This window comes from Symphalangus syndactylus, chromosome 13 (assembly GCF_028878055.3).
Source record: "Symphalangus syndactylus isolate Jambi chromosome 13, NHGRI_mSymSyn1-v2.1_pri, whole genome shotgun sequence".
Taxonomy (NCBI): Eukaryota; Metazoa; Chordata; class Mammalia; order Primates; family Hylobatidae; genus Symphalangus; species Symphalangus syndactylus.
The window spans coordinates 48,684,723-48,699,763 of record NC_072435.2 but is presented as its reverse complement, the minus strand read 5'-3'; the positions used below and the strand labels follow the sequence as shown (position 1 = coordinate 48,699,763).

Below are 15,041 nucleotides of genomic sequence, written 5' to 3'. Positions count from 1 at the left end.
GTCCTGTCTCTCAGTCCCCCCTCTCAACAGGAAAACCCAAGTTCTGTTTGGGGAGGTTGGCTGATGACTGCTCTAACTGCTTCCTGCTGAATTGGGGCATAGTAGGGGTTGTGCAGTTGAGATTTCCTTAGGAGGGGTATCTTTGATGTCATCAACATCGGAGCATGGGCTAGCAGGCTGGTCCAGGGGTCCGTGGTAGATCTTAGTCATGGACTGCATCTGGGGCTCCATTTGAAGAATGATTTGTAGCTTTACAGCTTTGATTCTGGAAGAGATAAACTTAACAAGGAGGTTAAAGATACATGGGTTGAAATGTATGGCCTGCAGTGCAGGGGATTATTTCTTTGGCACACTTCACAGGCCCTGACTATCTGCTTGATGGTTTTAAAGAGGCCTTGTCCAGTAAATAATAATTTTTTTTTTTTTTTTGAGACGGAGTCTCACTCTGTCGCCCAGGCTGGAGTGCAGGGGTGCAATGTCGGCTCACTGCAAGCTCTGCCTCCTGGGTTCACGCCATTCTCCTGCCTCAGCCTCTCCGAATAGCTGGGACCACAGGCGCCTGCCACCACGCCCGGCTAATCTTTTGTATTTTTAGTAGAGATGGGGTTTCACTGTGGTCTCGATCTCCTGACCTCGTGATCCGCCCGCCTCGGCCTCCCAAAGTGCTGGGATTACAAGCGTGAGCCACCACGCCTGGCCGTAAATAATAATTTGACCATCTGACAGGTGCTATTAATGCCTAAGTGAAAGGTTTGGTGAAGGGTTTTAAGTAAGTTCCATTGGTTAGCTGCAGGCAAAAGTATTTTTCCTTCTTCAGTGGCTAGCCATCCTGAGGGGAAGAAACTATATCCTCGTGAGGTTTCCCATTGTTTCTTCTGCTGAGTACTGGGGCTTGGTTTCTTGGAGCGGATTACCCCATACTAGGGGTCTTTTATAAGCATTTCTAATGGAGGGTCCTGCCTTACGGCTCTTTTGGCTTCAATATCCGTTTGGTGGTTCCCTTCTATTTCCCTTTCCTTTCCTTTTTGATGACCCCAGCAGTATAAGACTGCCACCTCTTTAGGTTTCTGTACAGCCAATAATAATCTAATGGCTTCCTGATGTTTGATAGGTGTTCCCTCAGAAGTTAGGAATTCCATTTCTCTCCATATTGCTGTGTAGGCATGGAGGACTAGGTAAGCATACTTAGAGTCTGTATATATATTTACCCTTTTTCCTTTTCCTAGTTGTAATGCCCGAGTGAGGGCTATTAGTTCTGCCAACTGAGCGCTAGTTCCTGGAGTGAGGGGATTACTTTTAAGTATTCCATTATCACTGACCACTGCATACCCTGCTTTTAAAAGTCCTTTTTCTACAAAGGAACTTTCATCAGTATACACCTTGAGGTAGGGATCAGTCAAGGGAACCTCTAGAAGGTCCCTTTGAGTGACATAGGTTTGAGCAATCACCTGTTGACAGTTATGTTCTATCTTTTCTTCATTGTCTGGAAGAAATGTGGCTGAGTTAAGAGTTGCACAAGTGCGCAGTCACAGCACTAGTCCTTCAGTTAATAGAGCCTGATTTTTAAGCAAACGGTTGTCTGACAGCCACAAGTATCCTTTAGCAGTGAGTATACCGTTTATATCATGAGATGTCCACACAGCAAGATCTCTTCCCTGTATTATTTTAACTGCTTCAGATACTAAGACTGCTACTGCCGCCACTACCCATAAACAATGAGGCCAACCCTTTGCCACTACATCAATTTTCTTACTCAGGTATGCCATGGGTTGCAAGCTGGTCCCTTGAACCTGTGTAAGGACTCCTAGAGCTTTTCCTGTTTTTTTCTGTGACACATAAAGAGAAGCCTTGCCCTGTTGGCAAGCTTAACACTGGGGCTTGGGTTAGGGCCTTCTTTAGGGCCTGGAAATCCTCTTTTGCTTCAGGTGTCCATCTTACTAAATGGGTATTGGCTTTCTGAGTTTACTTAATTAGTGTATATACTGGCCTGGCTGTTTCATGGTACCTGGGAAACCATATTTGGCAGAAGCCTGTTATGCCAAGGAACCTCTTAGTTGCTTTTAGGGTTTTGGGATGAGGATAAGCCAGTATAGGCTGGATACGTTCCTCACTGAGGGCCCTAGTGCCTTTGAATAATTTTAGCCGTAAGTATTTAACCTGCTGTAAGCAGAGCTGAGCCTTTGGTTTGGAATCCTTGTAGCCACAAGTGGCGAGGAAGTTTAAAAGCTCTTGGGTGGCTTGATGGCACGAGGTTTCTGAACGGGCAGCTAGAAGTAAATTATCCACATACTGAAGGGCAGGAGTGTCCAGGTATGAGAACTGGCTCAAGTCTTGGGTTAATCCCTGGCCAAATAGATGGCGGCTATCCCTGAACCCTTGGGGTAAAACAGTCCACGTGAATTGAGATGTTGGGTTCGAAGGATCTTCAAAGAAAAACAAGAATTGAGAGTTAGGATGTACAGGGATGCAGAAAAAGGCATCCTTAAGGTCCAAGACTGTAAAACACTCTGCTTCCTCTGGTATTTGGCAAAGCAGAGTAGAGTATAAGGGTTAGATACAGCTGGGTATAGAGGGACAACAGCCTCATTGATAATCCTGAGATCTTGCACTAACCTGCACTGTCTGTTAGGTTCCTGTACTCCTAAAATTGGAGGATTGCAGGGGCTATTGCATGGTTTTACTAGGCCTTAGGTTTTTAGGTACTTAACAATCTTTTGGAGTCCTTGGGCCTCGGGTCTAAGGGGGTACTGCATTTGGTAGGGAAGGGAGGTGGAATCCTTTAGTTTAAGTTGAACAGGATGGGCTTTCTTTGCTTGCCTATATTGTCCTTCTGTTGTCCAGATTTCAGGATTAATTCCTCAAGCAGGGGACAACAAACGGGTGTTCCTTCTCCTATGTTCAGGTGTATAATGGCTCCTGCTTTTGCTAGAATGTCTCTCCCTAAAAAGGGAGTAGGGCTTTCAGGCATAATTAGAAAAGTATGTGAAAAGAGTAAAGTTCCCCAGTCACAACTTAGTGGCTGGGAGAAGTATCTAGTGACTGGCTGTCCTAGGACCCCTCAGATAGTGACAGATCTGGAGGACAGTTGTCTGGGACAGGAGAGTAAGACTGAGAAGGCCACGCCAGTGTCCAGGAGATGGTTAACCTCCTGGCCCTCAATGGTTAAGCATACCCAGGGCTCTGTGAGGGTGATGACATGGGCTGGCGCTTGCCCCGAGCACCCTCAGTCCTGCTGCTGGATCATCTGGTTAGTGGCTTCTGACTCAGAGGACCTTCATTCCGTAGGGCAGTGGACCTTCCAGTGATTCCCTTGACATCAGGGGCATGGACGAGGGGGTGGCTTATTTCTATCTGGACAATCTTTTTTAAAGTGTCCTTGTAGACCACACTGGAAGGAAGCCCTATTAGGCATTCGATTTGCCCAGGCTTTCCGTGTTCGAGAGCATCCAAAGTCTGTTTGCCTGAAGGCGATGACTAAAGTGGTGGCCTTTTATTTTTTATCTCATTTCTCCTGTTCTGCCTGTTCCTCCTGATCTCTACTATAAAAAACCGAGGTTGCCAAGTTCAATAGGGTTTCTAAGTTTTGCTTGAGGCCTAAGGCAGTCTTTTGAAGTTTTTTTCTAATGTATGCAACTGACTGAGTGATAAACTTATCCTTTAAGATGAGTTGGCCTTTAATAGAGTCAGGTGACAGAGAGGTATGCTTCCTCAATGCCTCCCTTAGTCTCTCCAGAAAGGCAGTAGGATTTTCTTCCTTTCCCTGTGTTATAGTGGACATCATTGAACAATTCATATGCTTCTTCCTAGTTTTCCTTAGTCTTTCTAGCATGCAAGTTAGCAAATGTCTGCAGCACCAATCTACATGTTCTGATTCTGCGTCCCAATGAGGGTCTACACAGGGAATTACCTGCTGGCCTGTGGGGAATCATTCTCTTTCCTCTGTTGTCATACTATCATTGACCTGACTGACACCAGAGATCGCCAAACTCTCAGGCTGCAGTTATGGCAGCACTTCTCTCATTTGGGGTTAGTGTCTGATCTAACAGTAACATTTTATCTCTCCATGTCAGATCAAAGGATTGTCCTAACCCTTGTAAAACATCAATATAGCCATCAGGGTTATCTGAGAATTTACCTAGGTCTATTTCAATTTGCTTCAAGTCTGACAGGGAAAAAGGTGCATACACTCTGACTGGGCCGAATTCTCCAGAATACATCTTAGGGGCATTTTTGCCTTGGAGGGAATGTTTCCCATCTGAAAAAAAAACAAGGATGCTAGTACCCTTAGTCATTTTCCGATGAGCATTAGTCCTACAGCATCCTCTGTGGTCCTAATGCTTATTCCTTTCCAGGGTGTGTAACCACCCATGGACTTCTGCTTATTGGATTAGTTACGTTTACCGATGTAGCAGTCCTGCACCTGTTTTCCCGCCTTTCTTGACCACAAAGAAAAGGGTCTGGGCTGCTGGATTCTAGTGGTCCTTTACCAGCGTGCCCAACATTGCCTTTGCACTCATAGGTGTGTTCTAGATCTAGGCTGGGTTCCTGAGTATTTCATAACAACCCAGCTGCCCCATCAAGATGCATTCCTACAAACAACAGTTCATATGCAAATTCACTTCAGAGAGGGTGTGGGTAAACTTTTGAGTCAGGACCGAGATAGAGTTTTTTGATTCTGTAAGTACTTTAAGGCTTGGCTAAGTGCAAACAGCTTGCACGTTTGAGCAGACCAGTTATTAGGCAATTTTCCTAACTGCTTCTACAAGAGTTTACCTCAATTACTGAATACCCATTGTGTTTTTTTTTTTCTCAATCACCTGGGAGGAACCATCTATGGTCCTGTCCTGAAGGGAGTTCCTCCTAGGTCTGGTTGGACATTTGTATGGTAATTAAGATTTAAATCCCTTGTTGGGAAATCTGCTGGGTTAAGGGAATTTTCAGTGGTCAATGTTAAATCACCTTTTTCTAACAGAATAGTCCCATACTTTAAGATTTCAGTTAGTAAGTTACCTTTTTTCTTTTTTTTTTTTTTTTTGACTTGGTATAGCTCTGAACTGGTGAGGTGTGCTCACAATGAGGTTTCCTCTAAAGTTTTTCTACTTTTAGCAAAGCAGTGCCGCTACTGACTGAATGCATTTGTCCCATCCATAGGTTACTAGGTTAAGAATTTTTGATAGGAAGGCTATGGGTTGTAAGTGGCCTCAGTGCTTTCGGGCTACGCCCTTGTTTACACTGACAACCAAGTTGTATTGGAGTGTTATAGGGTCACGAAGAAGACTTTCAATGATCAATTATGGGTTTTAAATTTACCCTGGCTTTTAAAGGAATAGGGCACACTGTTTTTTCTTTACTACTTCTATCTTTCTCTTTCTCTCTTTGTCTCCCTCTTTGTCTCTCTCTCTCTCTCTCCTCTCTGTCTCTCTCTCTCTTTTCTCATAGCTCTTTGCAAACTTGGGGCCCTGGCAAGGGTGGTGGGGAACAGGTCCTACGTAACTTCCCATGCTGAGAGCTGTATGCTTAAATTGGGAGGGACACCAGGGACAAGACTCTCTGGGTTCATAGTCTAGGGGCCTAAGGATGCAGTGTAGAGCTTCCTTACATCCCTTTGGAGATACAACTTGCTAGAGTAAATGAAAGTCTGAACCATTAGTACCTAGGAGGCAGGGATCAGAGGAGGTAGATTCAGAGGTAAGGAGAATTTTGGGGCTACACTTTCAAGAAAGTCGTAGTTGGGACCCAGGAGATATGGGTCAGAAGGAAAGGTAGGGGTGCATGCATAGGAGACTGTTGAGTAGAGACTTCTGGCTGCACCATGATCTCAACTGGCTAACGCCGGGAGTTCGGGACGACAGCTTTCTGCCTCTAGTCAGCCCTCGGCTTCCTCAGGAAAATTGAAAGTGGAAGCTGGTTCCAGGCAGACCAATGGTCCCAACCCAGAAGGGTTGGGGGTTGTTGGAAAGTCCTTTCCCAGACAGCCTCACACCTGAGTCTTAAGTCCGGCGGCCACGCTAGTCATTTTTAACTGGCTGACAGGTGCCTGGTATTTTTCTCCAATTCTAAGGAAGGATAGGACAGAATAGCAAGGTGAAAGTGGTCCAATATTACTCACTGCTTTGGCGGTCCCTTCGTGGCCACCAAAATGTTACCCAGGGGTCTTTGCCCTAGAGCTCCCAAGATGGTGGTGGGCTGCTTCCAAGATGGCGGCAAGCCTCTTGTTCTCTGACCTGGCATTCTTGGCCTCACAGATTCCAAGGAATAAAGTCTTGAGGCCATGCAGTGAGTGTTATAGCTCTATTAGAAGCTGTGGGTCATGGAAGAAAACCGTGGAACCCAGTGACTAGTGTTCAGCTCAATTAGGACAAATGCAGGCACTTAGCCATTCAGGAACAATGGCAAGCCTTTAGCCCAACTGGGAGTGGCATGGGTGCCTCGCTGGATCAGGAGCTCAGCAGACACCCTGCTGGATCTGGAGGGGTGGAAGTCAGCGGCAGGTCTATGACAGCGGCAAACAGCAGTGGTAGATGGTGAGCAAAAGTTCAGCTCGAGCCATAAGAAACACGGGCCAGAAGAGTGTGCAGTTGCAAGATTTAATAGAGTGAAAACAGAGCTCCCATTCAAAGGGAGGGGACCCAAAGGGGGTAGCCCCATACAGACTTTTAGTTTTGATTTACATAGGGCTAAATATACATATATATTACTCTAAAGCTATACCTTAGGTGTAAGAAAATGATGAAGTAAGTGTGTTTGTGTAATTATGAGTTTGTACCTATTTTCAGAAAAAAATTATTAGAACAAAACAAATTATTGTAATAAGGTGACTACTAGAAAACCAAAAACCTCAAAAATCTGGAAAGCAAATCTATACTCTCTGGTTTGTATTGAATTCATTACTGTAAAATCTTACATCTTATGGTTCAGAATCTCCCCATGAAATTTCTTTGTTTTTACTTGCCTGGTACTCAATTCAAGACCCATAATTTTCTTTATATATATATATATTTTTATATATATATTATATATATTGTTTTGTAGTTTATGAAGTATACATTATGTGAGCTGGTCATGGATTATAAGAATAATTTTTATGAAATTTAGTAGTGTACACAAAATGATTTTTAGATGTAATTCCACGATTAGTGTATTAAGTTATATTTTATTTAGTTAGAAGATTTCATTTATTTCTTTTACTTGGAGAACTCTATATAACCTCACTTTTACTTAGTTATTGTTCTTCTCTATTTTGAAAATTGTCATAAGTTAATTTATTTGATGAGCAAGTTTGTTCAGGTAAGTACTAGGAAGGCTTCCATAAGTCAAGAGGATGTTTTTGTATATAAATGCAACAAACAAACATGGCAGTGCTTGCTGTGTAGCAGATGCTTCATGATAAGCCATAAGTATTCCTCCTGGAGTTAGTTTATAACTTTAAGTCAGAATGGAAAATATCAATGGAGAAGAAATAACATTGATTCCTCATGTTGAGAGGACATTTTTCCCAGGATGCAAAGCTCACTCTTGCTGAATTTAAACAGAAATTCTGCTTCTTTATTTTTTAATTATCTTCAGTTTTGTTTGTCATATATTCATTTCAAGTGTGTATGCATCACAGCTCTTCTCCTTCTTTTTCTGTGTTACAGCTACAATTGTCTCACTTGTCTTCCTACCATGTTATTTTACATGGTATTTTGTAGGTTCTGATGAGAAAGTTTTTTTTGTTTGTTTTTGTTTTTTTTCTGAGACGGAGTCTCGTTCTGTCACCCAGGCTGGAGTGCAGTGGCGTGATCTTGGCTCACTTTAACCACTGCCTCCCGGGTTCAAGTGATTCTTCTGCCTCAGCCTCCCAAGTAGCTGGGACTACAGGCATGCGCCACCATGCCCGGCTAACTTTTGTATTTTTAGTAGAGACAGTGTTTCACCATATTGGCCAGGCTGGTCTCAAACTCCTGACTGCATGATGCCCCCTCCTCAGCCTCCCAAAGTGCTGGGATTACAGGCATAAGCCACCACCCCTGGCCAAAAGTTGCTATTTTTAATGTGCTAAAAAATGGGTTTTAAGTGGAGAATTTGCTTACCAATATAACTTTCAGATTAGTTAATTAAAATAAGAGACATACACTGTGAAATAATTAAATCAGTTAACATTGTTCTTTGTAAAAGAAGAATCTTACTGGATTCTTACACAAAGTGTGGCAAGCATATTTGTTATACAATATATCTAATCAATTATATTTAAAAGAGAGTGGTAAGTATTCTAAATTTAATTTTTTATGATATAGCACAACTTACATTTTTATACAGACTCCTATTTTTAAGTGTAAATGTTAAATGTTGAAAAATAATAAAATGTACTCTGTTGATTAGAAATTTGAAATGTTTATTTTTCATACTGATATTACAATTTGGAGAAAGGTTTTACTGTTGTATAATTTTTGAAGTGGGTGAAGTTCAGTCTTTTATTTTTAAAAGATAAAAATAAAAAAGTTTTTATTTTTAGTCACCTCACTGTAGGCAATTCTTTGGTCATTTTCTTGGAAAAATTTTGGAGACAAGGTTATAACAGCTTTCAGATTAAAACATTTCCTGTTATTTTGCATGCAAACTTGTTTACTGTGTTTAAACAGTGGCCAGTCTTGAGAACATAAACAACACCTGCCCTTTTAATATCTTTCATACCATTGCAATTAGCACCAGAAACTCCTGCTGTCCCAAGCTTAAAATAAAAACCCTAGTGTACATTGACTCCTCCTGTGCACGGTACTGCGTTAAGAACATGCTGTTAAATGTCAGAGCTCCTATGGTTATGACTGAAAAATTAAATGACAAAAACAGCACAAAACTATATATTTTTGATACTATTTAGCCAAGTTAATGACAAAGACAGAGAGTATTTGAAAAAATCGGTATACTTCTATAATGTTTCAAATATGTATTTTTCAACTTGATAGATAAAACATGTATTCTGTAAAACATGTTTTGAATTATATATATACATTGTCAAATGCTTAATTTTAGATAATTAATGCTTTACCTCACACAGTTAACATTTTTATGGTGAGAGCACATGACATTGTCCTAGCATTTTTCAAAAATACATTACTATTAACTGTAGACACCATGTTGTACAATCAGTCTTTTGAATGTATTACTTCTATGCTACTATAATTATGTATTCTTTGACAAACATCTTTCTGAAGCCCTCTTTCTTCTAAATACCTTGGCGTCTGGTGGTTACAATTTTACTCTCTACTTCAGTTAACTTAAGTTTTATATCATTCATGAGTAGGTGAAATCATAAAATTTTAATCTTTCTGTTTCTGGAAGACTAATATAATGTCCTCCAGGTTAATCCATGTGATTGAACATAATAGAGTTTTCTTTCTAAAAGATAAATAGTATTCCATTGTGTATATATACTACATTGTCAATATTTACTCATTAGATGTTGAACTGTTGATTCTATATTTTGGCTATTGTGAAGAGTGTTGCAAACAACATAGAAGTGCAAATATTTCTCATTCTGATTTCATTTGTTTTTAAATATATATATCCCATAGTGAAATTGCTGTATTATATGGTAGTTTGATTTTAAATTTATTGAGAAATCTCTATTTCGGTTTTCATAATGGTTTTCCTCATTTACACTCAAACCAGAAGTGTGCAAGCATTCCCTTTTCTTCACATCTTTACCAACGCTTTTTTTTTTCTTTTTAATAAGAGTCATTCTAATATGAGTGACTTTATATCTCATAGATTTTTTGGCTTGCCTTTCTCTGATAATAAGTGACATCAAGCATTTTTAAATATCTGTTGGCCACATGTATGTCTTTTTTTGAAAAATATTTGTCTTTTGCTCATTTTTCGTAGTTACTTTTTTTTTAATTGTATAGTCACTTTCTTACATAATCTTGATATTCACCCCTTGTCACATGTATGATTTGCAAAAATGTTCTCCCATTTATTAGTTGTCTTGTTGATTATATCAGATTCTGTGCAGCAACTTTTTAATTTGAAGTAATCTGACTCATCTATTTTTCCTTTAGTTCCCTGGGATTTTGAGGTTAAATAAAACAAATCACTGCCCAAACCAATGTTATAGGGCTTTCAGTCTATATTTTTTGTAGTAGTTTCAGAGCTTCAGGCTTTACATTTAGGTATTTGATATATTTTGGGTTGATTTATATATATGGAGTAAGATGAGGGACTCATTGCTCTGTATGTGGCTATAGTCTTCTCAACATCATTTATTGAAGATACTGTCATTTTCCTAAGAAATTGTCGGCCAGGCGCGGTGGCTCATGCCTGTAATCCCAGCACTTTGGGAGGCCAAGGCGGGTGGATCACGGGCTCAGGAGATCAAGACCATCCTGACTAACACTGTGAAACCCCGTCTCTACTAAAAATACAAAAAATTAGCCGGGCGTGGTGGTGGGCTCCTGTAGTCCCAGCTACTCGGGAGGCTGAGGCAGGAGAATGACGTGAACCGGGTAGGTGGAATGTGCAGTGAGCCGAGATAGCACCACTGCACTCCAGCCTGGGCGACAGAGTGAGACTCCACCTCAAAAAAAACAAAAAAAAAAGAAAAGAAATTGTCACCCATATAAAAAATTGGTTAGCCTTAAATACATGGATATATTTCTGGTCTCTCTTTTGTTCTCCATTGGCCAATGTGACTGTTTTTGTTCAAGTACCATACTGTTGTCATTACTATAGCTTTGCTGTATATTTCAAAGTCAAGTAGGATGATACCTTTAGCCTTTCTTTTTTGTTTGAATCCTTCTGCTATTCAGAGTTTTTTGTCATACCATATACATTTTAGATTTTTTTTTTTTTTTTAGATGGAGTTTCACTCTTGTCACCCAGGCTGAAGTGCAGTTGTGCAATCTCAGCTCACTGCAACCCCTACCCTCAGGTGCAAGTGGTTCTCCTGCCTCACCCTCCCTTGTAGCTGGGATTACAGGCACGCACCACTGTGCTTCGCTAATTTTTGCATTTTTAGTAGAGATGGGGTTTTACTATGTTGGCCAGGCTGGTCTTGAACTCCTGACCTCGAGTGATCCACCCACCTCAGCCTCTCCAAGTGCTGGGATTACAGGTGTGAGCCACCATGCCCGACCTTGAACACACTTTTATTAGTTTTTCTCTGTTTAGTCCTTTTGTTTGTTTCTATTTTAAGAAGAATTTTAATTTCTACCTGAAATTACTAATTTGAACCCACAGTATCTGAGACAGGTCTCAATTTAGAAAGTTCATTTTGCCAAGGTTAAGAACACACCTGTGACACAGTGTCAGGAGGTTGTTACAAAGCATGCCCAAGGTTGTTGGGGCATGTGTTAGTTTTATACATTTTAGGGAGACAGGAGACATCCATCACTATATGTAAGATGTACATTGTCCAGAAAGGTGGGACAACACGAAGTGGGGCGGGAGCTTCCAGGTCATAGGTAGATAAAGGACAGCTGGTTGCAATTTCTCTGAGCTTCTGAATAGCCTTTTATTGGGTTTTTTCCAGGTCTGTCTTTCCTAAGCCTCCAAGTTTCTCTTGGAGTCAAGAAAAACTTGACTCCACATTTGTAGAATTTTAACCTATTTTGGCCAATTTTAAGTCTATAACATATAACGACAGGTAATTTTACCAAAACCCTTAGGTTTTTTAGCACAATTGTGAGCCACGCATGTATTCTTAGCAAGGTAAAAACAACAGAAACCATGATGATTACAATAACCCTTCTGTGCATGAATATCCCTTTAGCTGGTGACATCACACAGCCCACTGTGGAGTTTCTGAATCCTACACCCGAAGGCAGTCAAAAGTTGGAAAATTGACTTGCACACATAGATCTGGTCCACAGGTAGGTTGGTGACTCCCACACTATGATTCAGCACACCCACGAAATGGTGAATTTACTAAGAAGACAAAGTTTACAGGAGGAATAGAGGCTCTGATGCAGCCCACTGTTGAGATTGTGACTCATGTACTTAGACTCAACATTCAGGAGATGTTGACTCTTATACCTAAGACTGGGACATGTACGGAATTGTTAATCTCACCCCTGGATCTTCCTGTAGATATTGTTGTGACATACACCTCTCCTAGCACCTGAGTGATTTGACTCTTGTGGGGGGCCTAGCTGACAGATGGGATTGTGGCATATCACTGGACCCAGCACCTAGGTGATGTGACACTATTCTCCTGCCTTGGCACTACCTACTTGGGGCTTTGTGACATGTCTGTGCTCATAACTAAGGTGATGTGATTCTCTTCTCTTGCCTGATATCTGCTCACATGGGAGACAGTGACATATTGCTGGGCCCAATACCAAAGTGACATTGGTTTTTTACCTTCATCCTCTTCTCAGAAAACATTGTGACATATTGTTGGGGCCACAATCAACGTGATGTGAGTCTCCTGCTTGAACCCTGACCACAGAGACCATTGTGACATGGTCTCAGGAAGCACAAGTATTTGAAGTGATTACCATATTATACCTGCTCTTTGCCCATAGGAGAGACTGTGACATATCTCTGGGTCCAGCACTTAGTTGATGTAACTCTGCTCTCCTGCCTGGACTATGCCTATAGAAGAAAGAGTGACTTATCACCGGGCCCAACACACAGGTGATGTGATTCTACTGCCTTGATCCTTGCCCATAGGAATCCATTACATACTTTGGACTTTTCTGCTAGATGATGTGTGTCTCCTTTTCTTCCTGGGACCTGTCCACAGAGGAGATTGTGACATATCACTTGACCCAGCACCTACATGATATGCTTCATGCCTTGGCTTTTCCCACTGGGCTGATTGTGACATATAGCTGGGCACAGCAGCTTCTAGGTAATTTAACTCTTCTCTTCTTCCTGAGTCCTACCCATAGAGGGCATTGTGACACATCTCTAAACACTTCACCTAGGTAATATGACTCTCTTCTTGGACCTTCCCCTAATACGGTATTGTGATATATTTCCGGACCAGCACCTAGGTGATGTTACTCTTTTCTCCTACCTGTTACTGGAAGTGAATTCATATGGGTATGAGTCTGCAGGAACCTCGATTCTTTTCTTTCTTTTTTTTTTTTTTTGAGACGGAGTCTTGCTGTGTCACCCAGGCTGGAGTGCAGTGGGGCAATATTGGCTCCCTGCAAGCTCCACCTCCTGGGTTCATGCCATTCTCCTGCCTCAGCCTCCCGAGTAGCTGGGACTACAGGCACCCGCCACCATGCCTGGCTAATTTTGGATTTTTAGTAGAGATGGGGTTTCACCGTCTTAGCCAGGATGGTCTCGATCTCCTGACCTCGTGATATGCCCGCCTTGGCCTCTCAAAGTGCTGGGATTACAGGAGTGAGCCACCACGCCCAGCCTGGAACCTCAATTCTTGCCACCTCAGAAAAGACAACTCGACTGAGGGGCATAAAGCAGGGGAAACCGAGGCAAGTTTTAGAACAGCAGCAAAGGTTTATTAGAAAGCCACAGAACAGAAACAAAAGGAAGGAAAGTACACTTGGAAGAGGGCCAAGTGTGTGACTTAAAAGGCAAGTGCACAGTGTGACCTTTTAACTTGGGGTTTTGTATGTTGGCATACTTCTGGGGTCTTGCATTACTTCCCCCCACTCGCCCAACTCTTGAGATATTATTGGGAAGCTGCCGATCACTATTTGTAGGTGATCCACTAGTTACCCACTTGAGAACAGAGGAGATATGGGAGTGAACTGTGGCCCCCTCTTGATCCTTGGGGTTCTGGAATGGGCAAGTCTTACCAGGTATACCCAAATTTTGATCTGTTTTATTGGCCTCTTGCACTGTGGCCTTGGTCCGGCCTATGTCATCGACTCCACTGACCTCTAGTGACTCTCGGTAAGAGCATTCTAGCAAAAAAATAAGTATTTCTCTTCTCAGATTTCCACTTCCCATATTCTTTTAGTAGATGTGAAGCCTGTTTTTCGGCTGACTGCCAAAAGGGGCCTAGACTTCCCTCCCCACTCCTTTCATATATGACCTTGAAGGTCTTGATGCATATTGAGAAGGGCAGGAAAGCAATTAGAAAAATGGAGGCTACAGAAGAAAGTGAACGGAAGCGAGAGGAATACTCAAGGGACGGCTTCATATGCTCAACAAAACAGCAGCCCTTGGATTCAAGAGGGCAATGTTTATCCGAAGCAGGTGGACAAACTGCTTCAAAAATCACTGAGAAACTCATTCCTGGAGCATAACAGAAATGAAAAGTATACGATAAGTCATAAGAAGCTGGCAGAGCCAGAGTTGGAATTAATGTGGATTAGTGGAATTAGATTAGAGGCTTATGTCTGGACCCTACATACAAGGAAATTGTGACATATCTTTGCGTTCATCAGCAAAAAGTAGTGACTCTTTTCTTCTTTCTACTGGGAAGACTGTAACCTATTACTGGGCCCAAAAAACAGGTGACATGCCTCTCCTGCCTGGGCCTTGCCCACAAAAAGTATTGGATATAACACTAGGCCCAGCACCCAGGTGATGTGACTCTGCCACCTGTGCCCTGCTTTCAGGTGGGGATTGTAACATATTCCTGGCTAAGCATCAAGGTGATGTGACTCTCCTGCCTGGTCTTTGCCCTCCGAAAAGAGTGTGACATATTCCTGGGCCAGTGCCAAGGTGACATAACTCTCCTCATTCCCTACACACAGGAGGGATGTTGATATATATATTTGCGGAGATCACTGATACGATGATGACATTTATACCCCCCCAAAAAAGTTAATAAAAGATATACCATCTTTAATAGCTAGGCTTAGGGAAATGGGTAAAATAATGGGTCTTTTCTTTGTATAAATGTCATAGAGAATTAGCACTCCCTCACATACGGTATAAAGCCATCAAGTGGTACAAACTGTCATCACAAGACAGCACAAATATGAGATTGTTTTTTGTATGTGCAACCTGCCAACCTTTAAAGTTGTCACCCTCACACATGGACAGGCTCCAATTTTGAGGTCCTGAAGCTCACAAATAGACACAGTTCAAAGTTAAAATTGTGACTGTCGTATGTGAACATCTGGCCACTGTTGGGT

The 15,041-nt window shown here is 41.8% G+C and overlaps 1 protein-coding gene across 1 annotated transcript in view; it reads right to left on the bottom strand.

Moving 5' to 3' along the window:
• Positions 1-15,041, bottom strand: part of LOC129459809 (zinc finger protein 850-like) — a 283,509-nt gene that overhangs the window by 117,727 nt on the left and 150,741 nt on the right. The window contains 1 exon segment of the mRNA XM_055237027.2: positions 12,888-12,904. Within this exon segment, the coding sequence (XP_055093002.1) occupies positions 12,888-12,904 (17 nt within the window).